Source organism: Lithobates pipiens, unplaced genomic scaffold (assembly GCF_037356315.1).
Source record: "Lithobates pipiens isolate NorthernLeopardFrog02 unplaced genomic scaffold, aLitPip1_a1.2 Scaffold_16, whole genome shotgun sequence".
Classification (NCBI taxonomy): Eukaryota; Metazoa; Chordata; class Amphibia; order Anura; family Ranidae; genus Lithobates; species Lithobates pipiens.
The window spans coordinates 350,054,320-350,062,761 of NW_027507748.1; the positions used below are offsets into that span (position 1 = coordinate 350,054,320).

At 41.4% G+C, this 8,442-nt stretch overlaps 1 protein-coding gene across 2 annotated transcripts in view; it reads left to right on the forward strand.

The window, feature by feature from the left end:
- The window catches only part of TMEM50A (transmembrane protein 50A), a 43,246-nt gene that overhangs the window by 20,850 nt on the left and 13,954 nt on the right, over nucleotides 1-8,442 (forward strand). For both annotated transcript variants that reach the window (XM_077481888.1, XM_077481889.1), the window contains exon 3: nucleotides 5,766-5,878. In XM_077481888.1, coding sequence (XP_077338014.1) covers nucleotides 5,766-5,878 — 113 coding nt within the window. The remainder of the gene's footprint in view (nucleotides 1-5,765; nucleotides 5,879-8,442) is intronic.

Sequence of the window (8,442 nt, forward strand, 5' to 3'; positions counted from 1 at the left end):
CAGGATAGGAATAGGAAAAGAAGGTTCACTTCGCGACCAGCCACCCAGCAAAGATCTAGGGATGCCGGATCATACTGTCCCGGTAAGGAATACAAAGACGTTGGAAGGGCTTACAAGCCACTTTCCTTAAGTTGGGAAAGCCTAAGGCAGTGATGGTGAACCTTGGCACCCCAGATGTTTTGGAACTACATTTCCCATGATGCTCATCTACACTGCAGAGTGCATGAGCATCATGGGAAATGTAGTTCCAAAACATCTGGGGTGCCAAGGTTCGTCATCACTGGCCTAAGAAGAACCAGAAGTCTTTTTGACTCCTTACCCATCCAAACCGGTCCAGTAGGAGCAAGACTCAGGTCTTTTCCCAGGTTTGGGTGGAAAGTTACACGGATCCATGGGCAGTCTCCACGGTCCGGCAAGGACATTACTGGAGATTCAAAAGCCGTCCTCGACCTTTTTCATTCCAACCCACCAAGATTCCGACCTCTGGAGAAGAGAGACAAGTTCTCTTTCAATATATCCAATTACTCCTTCACCAACAAGTGGTTCAGCCAGTTTCCGGCTCGGAAGTTCACTCAGGGTTCTATTCCCCAATCTTTTTAGTTCCCAAGAAATCAGGAGGTTGGAGGCCTGTTCTGGACCTAAAGAGGCTAAACTGTTACATACGAGTAGAGAATTTCAAGATGGAATCCCTGAATACAGTAATTCAGTCAGTACAGCCGTACCTCCACATCCCCATCCATCATTTTCATGTTTTTCTCCGTTTCAAAGTGGGCAATCTGCGCCTCCAGTTCCAATGTCTCCCATTTGGAATCCCATCAGCTCCCAGGACTTTCACCAAAGTTTTAGTGGCCATCCTAGCTCCCCTTCGGGAAAAGGGGTCAGGGTCCTGCACTACCTGGGTGACATACTAATCCTGTCTCAACACAGAGAAACTCTGCGTAGGCACCAAGAAAGGAAAATTACGGAAAGGTGAGTATTCAATTTTCCGTTTTCTGCTGGTATTGTTCTTGTTGAGCGTACCAAGACAGCAATATAATTTAATTTATCAAGCTCTCTTGTACTGTTTGTCTAAATTATTTAGTATATAAGTATTCTGCCAAGGTTAAATCTGTCTTTTGTATGACAGATATTGGCTGGCTTAGCATTATATGAAATTTAGTGATTATAGATCCTCATTATTAATTGCAGAACTTGAACAGTGGGTCATAATTAAAAGTGAAGGTCACTTATTGCTTTTGGTACCCTACCAGATCTTCTATTATCATTCTTTGGCGTTCTAATAGAATAATATGAAGAATATGAGCGGCGCTGTAGCCAGCAAGAAAAAGGGCTTACCGTATATACTCGAGTATAAGCCGAGATTTTCAGCCTCTTTTTTGAGGCTGAAAGTGCCCCCCTCGGCTTATACTCGAGTCATCGCCGTCTGCCTGCCCGATCAGCGTGTCGAGCAGACAGACGGCGGCCATTCTACTATTCAAAAGCCGCGCCTCCCTGTCTGTGATGGGCGGAACACTCAATTTCCCAGCAGTCAGTGTTCCGCCTATCACGGACATCCGCTCATTCTCATACTACGGACGAGGATGAGAGGATGTCCGTGATAGGCGGAACACTGACTGCTGGGAAATTGAGTGTTCCGCCTATCACAGACAGGGAGGCGCGGCTTTTGAACAGAGGAATGGCCGCTGTCTGTCAGACGAGGAGAGCATGGCACACAGAGGCTGCAGATCGGCACAGGTAGGCAGGGACGGACGGGACACAGGGACGGACGGGACACAGGGACGGACGGGACACAGGGATGGACACAGGGATGGACGGGACACAGGAATGGACACAGGGATGTCTCACCCTCGGCTTATACACGAGTCAATAAGTTTCCCAGTTTTTTTGTGGTAAATTGGGGGCCTCGGCTTATATTCGGGTCGGCCTATACTCGAGTATATACGGTACTTTAGATCAGGGATATGCAATTAGCGGATCTCCAGCTGTTGCAAAACTACAAGTCCCATCATGCCTCTGCCTCTGGGTGTCATGCTTGTGGCTGTCAGTCTTGCTATGCCACATAGGAGTTGTAGTTCTGCAACAGCTGGAGGTCGGCGAATTGCATATCCCCGCTTTAGATTCAAAAGAACAAAAGCACCTATTACCCCAATCTATCGAGCAGTCTTTCTAAGTTGTCTCAGATGCCTCGTTCTAGATATGACCTTTTGGTAAAGCAACCTTGTGTGATGAGATAAAATGAAGATGAAAGTTTCAAGCAATAGAGCTTAGAGCTTTTATACCATATGGCCTGCCTTCCCTTTTTTCAGGCATTACAGCCTGTCAGCTTCTTCAACATTTTGACACTTCTAGGAGTGATGGGTGTCAACATTCTCCACTCTTATGTCACTGCTGAGTCATGTAGTGATTAAGAGGCCATGGATGGAACTACAGTGAGCAGTAGGAAACACAGGCATCCAACACTTCCAGAGGTGTTAAATGCCAAATTGACAATGAAAACTGCAGAACCGGATGTTAAGAGCAACACACTTTACTTTTTCCTAGTTTTGTAAATTAAGCCAAGGGCCATTCTGGTGAACAAACCTCTTTGCTACTTGGAAACATAACATCTTGTTGCTCATCATCTCCTTAGCTGTACATTGATTTCAGTGTGCTCCAAATGTGGTTACTGCCAACAAGTGGTTTTGTCTGTTTTTTTTTTTATTTTTTTTTTTTTTTTTTTTTAACCTGTGCCCATATATCCTGCCTTTGACCACTTTTCGACCACCACACTCCGATATACGTCAGCACAATGGCAGTGGTGGGCAAATGGGCATACCTGTACGTCCCCCTTAATTTGCGGGCTAGTGAGCGCACGCATGCCACTGTGTCCTGCTTGACTGTGTCCGCGGTTCCCGCAGACTCTATATCTGCTGGTGTCCCGCGAACGTGTCATGGAGCAGCAGAATGGGGAGATGCCTATGTAAACAAGGCATTGCATTGTTCTGCCTAGCAACATGACAGAGATCTACTGCTCCCTTACATCAGGAGAAGTGATCTCTGTCATGTTGTAGTCATGTGAGCCCATGCCATTAACAGTTAGAATTACTCCCTAGGACACACTTAACCCCTTGTTTGCCCCATAGTGTGTAACCTCTTCCCTGCCAGTGTCATTTACACAGTAATCCGTGCATTTTTATAGCACTGATCACTATATAAATGACAATGGTCCCAAAATAGTGTCAAAAGTGTCTATGGCAATGTCGCAGTCACAATAAAAATCACAGTTTTTAAAAATCACCATTGCTAATAAAAAAAAAAAATCATAATTAAAAATGCCATAAATCTATTGCCTATTTTGTAGACGCTATAACTTTTGTGCAAACCAGCCAATGCTGGAAAAGGTTGTTCAACGCAGAGTGGCAGCGGATTCAGGAATGCATAGGGATTATTTGTTCCCACTAATTTCAATTACTTTTTTTTTTTTTTTTTTTTTTTTTTTTTACTTTGACTTCTAATGCGTGGGCATTTTTTTTTTTTTTCCTACTGCTCACCATCCACACCCTAAACACTGTGATGGACAGTGAAATAGACGTTTGGTTAAAAAAAGTTTTTGGATCTATGAGAGTACAAAAATTAAACTCTTTAGTCAGTGGATGACTAAAATGTGACTTGTGTCTCTGTGCAGATGTCTGAGAAAAAAGGGTGAGGTTCACACCATCAAGAACCAAGTGTGTACCAAGGCTTTATGTGACACCTCCAGGTTGCCATATTACAAAAAAGTCACATTTTATTTTTATGACCATTTTAGAAAAGAAAGCCCTTGTAGATTGAAATGGAGAAATAATTTTAACCAATTTGCACCTTAATGTAAGACAAAGCTTAATGCCTATGCCCAGTTTTGCAACTTTGACGTGTTAGTAAAACCGTAAATATCAGCCCAACTTCTTTGTGCATGCGGGTGGATTATACCGGCTTTTTTTCTCAGGACAAATTGGGATTTCATAAAAAATGTAACTGTATATTTCTTGCTACTACCATAATATTTCACCAGAGAACAACCCAAAATAAATTCTCCTGCTCCTGACGACCGCAGCGGTACCACGTGTGTGTTGGTTGTTTGTACCCATAGTACAACCCAGACACACGCTGACAATAACATTAATTTAACCACTTGCCGACCAGCCACTTTATATACACAGTGGCAGGTCGGCTTGCTTGTGCAAACCGCTGTACCTGTTTGGCGGTCTGTACATGCGACACTGTGGGCACGTGCGCCCTCTGCCAAAGTGCACCCACAGGTCCCGCAGACTCGATGTTTGCCGGCGACCCATGATCGCGGTACACAGAGGCATAACAGGGATCTGCCTATGTAAAATCCCCGTTCTGACAGGAGACATCATGGAGATGTGATCTGGAACAGTGATCTGTGTGGTGTGCCAGTGAGCCCAGCCCCCACACAGCACACCCAGGGAACACAGTTAACCCCTTGATCTCCCCCTAGTGTTAACCCCTTCCCTGCCAGTGTAATTTATGCATTGATCAGTTCATTTTTTTTATTTTTTTTATTTTTTTTTTGTTTTAGCACTGATCAATGTAATAATGTCACTGGTCCCCAAAAAGTGTCACTTGTGGTCAGATTTGTCTGCCGCAATATCACAGTCCCACCAAAAATTGTGGATCGCCGCCATTACCAATAAAAACACAAAAAAAAAAAGTTCAGAAATCTTTCCCATAGTTTGTAGATGCGATAACTTGTGCAAACCAATAATACACGCATATTGCGATATTTATTTTTTATTTTTTTTTAATATGTATTGTAGCAGAAAGTAAAAAAATTATATTCTTTTTTGTATATAGCACAAAAAAAAAACGCAGAGGTGATCAAATATCACCAAAAGAATGCTCTATTTGTGGGAAAACTAGAACATCAATTTTGTTTGGGTACAACACCGCACGCTGTGTAATTGTCAGATAAAGTGTGCAGTGCCATATCGCAAAAATGGTTATTAAGGGGGTAAAACCTTCTGAGGCTGAAGTGGTTAATTAAAAAAAAAAATATATATATATATATATATATATATATATATATATATATATATATATATATATATAATATTATATTATAATATAATTAGAGAGATATGTGTATGTGTGTGTATGTATGTATATATATATATATGTGTATATATATATATATATATATATATATATATATATATATATATATATATATATATATAATGTCCTGAATACTGACCATGACCCAAACACTAACCCTGGGGTTGACCTAGATTAAACATTCAGCTAGGTATTTTTATTTTTTTTCCTAAGCACTTTTTTGGACTCCACACCAGAAACTGCATATAACATACAATGCTTCTCCATTCACAGAGACAGAAGAAACGGGGGTGGGATTCTCAGTGACTGATCACTGTGATAGCCAATAAGAGGCTATAACAGCAATCGGGGGACCTGGAATCGTATGTTCCGGGTCCTGATTGTTAGAACGGAGGGCTCTCAGTGAGACCCGGTCTCTGTGCTGGGAACGCGCCGTGTGATGCGATCCCAGCACATAGAGAGATATGCAAATATGTGGCCCCACTGGGAAAAAAGCCCAGTCCAGTGGGGCCTCTTATTTGTGTATGGTCAATGTGAAGGGGTTAATAATGTTATTTTACACAATGGCTAGTGGTTTTATATGTAATTTTATAGTAAAAGTGGACCTTTCTTTATGTATATGCCAAAGTGATTATTTATGATTTGAAATAAATTTGGTTGTTTTTCAGTTCTTCACAGGCTGGTGGATCATCATTGATGCTGCCGTTATCTATCCTTCTCAAGCACAGCTGAATCACTCTTATCATGCTTGTGGTGTTATAGCAACTGTAGCTTTTCTAATGTAAGTACATTATGAATGCAGTTGCCATTTCTGTAGTTCTAAAAGATGCAAAATGTCAGTTTTTCACTTGTTTTATCAGAATGCAATGATTTGCAATTTTCATAAACCATATTTTATTCTCAATAGAATACATATAAAATATTTATAAAATATATATTTTTACTAAGCAATTTGAAGCTATCTGGAGTCCTTGGGTGTCAGTGAAGCTGTAGAGGATTTGACAAAGTTAATCGTATCTCCTGGGAGCTTCATTGTTTTTCCTCCTACCTGGGTTTCTATCCCTCTATTCTCTCCCCCCTCCCTTTTTTATTTCCTTTTTTTCTGTCCATTCTGCTGTTCCTTATGGGATTGCTTTCCTTTTCAATATGTTATAGTCAGAATTCAAGACACTCTTCTGGTGTGAATTTAAAATAATGAGTTGATTAGCTTTACTCTAATGCCCTTAATGTCAATTGTGTAGAACTATTCAATGAAATTTCATCCCACATACACATTGGACGGAAATAGTTTGGGGCTATTGAGTGTCTTCACTTCCTTTTGTTGTTACTTAAAGTGGTTGTAAACACTTACAAACCACTTTGTCCTACAGGTAAGCCTAGATTAAGGCTTACCTGTAGGTCCAAGAAATATCTGCTAAACCTACACGGTTTAGGAGATATTTGACGAAAAACAGGCACCGCATGTGCCGTAGGCAGCGGCGAGCAGGCACACTGAGCACGCCGCTGTCAACGGCAATATGTAGAGAGTGGCGGCTCCCGTGCGCATGCGCGGGAGTGACGTCGTTGCGGCTTCGTCGAATGACAGCAGCGGAGCAGCGAGACCCACCGAGAAGATGGATGCTCCGGACTACAGGGGACAGTGGTGACATCGCTGGCTCCTGTGTCAGGTAAGTGACATATAATGGGCTACTATGTGATGCATAGTAGTCCATTATGCTTTACCTTTGCAGGGAATCAAAGAGGAAGTAAACTCATCAGGGTTTACTTCCTCTTTAAGACATGGAGAAGGTATAAAGTGCCTTGAAAGTTTCAACATTTTGTCATGTTACAACCAAAAACATACATTTTATTTTATTGGGATTGTATGTGATAGACCAACACAAAGTGGCACATAATTGTGAAGTAGAAGGAATGTTTTTTTTTTTTTTTTTTTTTTTTTTTTTTTTTACAAATATCTGGAAAGTGTGGCGTGCATTTGTATTCAGCTCCCTTTACTCTGATACCCCTAACTAAAATCTAGTGGAACCAATTGCCTTCAGAAGTCACCTAATTAGTAAAGTCCACCTGGGTGTAATTTAATTTCAGTATAAATACAGCTGTTCTAGGAAGCCCTCGGAGGTTTGTCAGAGAAACATGAAGACCAAGGAACACACCAGACAGGTCAGGGATACATCTGTGGAGAAGTTTATAGCTAAGGTTAGGTTATAGAAATTATATCTCAATCATCTGAAAATGGAAAGAGTATAGCACAACTGCAAACCTACCAAGACATGGCTGTCCACCTAAACTGACAGGCCGGGCAAGGAGAGCATTAATCTGAGAATAAGCCAAGAGGCCCATGGTAACTGGAAGAGCTACAGAGATCCATAGCTCAGGTGGGAGAATCTGTCCACAGGACAACTATCTGGCCTTTATGGAAGAGTGGCAAGAAGAAAGCCATTGTTGAAGGCAAGCTATAAGAAGTCCCATTTACAGTTTGTCAGAAGCCATGTGGGGGACACAGCAAACAAGTAGAAGAAGGTGCTCTGCTCAGATGAGACCAAAATTGAACTTTTTGGCCTAAAAGCAAAAGACGATGTGTTGCGGAAAGCTAACATTGCACATCACCCTGAGCACACCATCGCCACTGTGAAACATGGAGGTGGCAGCACCGTGTTGTGGGGATGCTTTTCTTCAGCAGGGATGGGGGAGATTTGATGGGAAGATGGATGAAACTAAATACAGGGCAACCTTAGAATAAAACCTGTTAGTCTGCAAAGGACTTGAGACTGGGTCAGAGGTTCACCTTCCAGCAGGACAACGACCCAAATATACAGCCAGAGCTACAATGGAATGGTTTATATCAAAGCATATTCATGTATTAGAATGACCCAGTCAAAGTCCAGACCTAAATCCAATTAAAAATCTATGGCAAGACTTGAAAATTACTGTTCACAGATGCTCTCCATCCGATCTGAAAGAGCTTAAGCTGTTTTGCAAAGAAGAATGGGCAAAAATTTCACTCTAGATGTGCAAAGCTGGTAGAGACATACCCAAAAAGATGTGTAGCTGAAATTGCAACGAAAGGTCGTTTTACAAACAATTGACTGGGGGGCTGAATGCAAATGCATGCCACACCTTTTCACATATATATTTGTAGAAAAATTTGAAAACCATTTATCATTTTCCTTCCACTTCACAATTACATGCCACTTTGTGTTGGTCTTTTACATAAAATTCCAATAAAAAATATTTACAAAAAACATGTACAAGCATACGCCAAGATTCTGGCAGTTATAACGATTTGTTGTGCTTTTTTTTTTTTTTTTTTTTAATGCTTCTAGATGTAAACGCGGCTAAACCCGG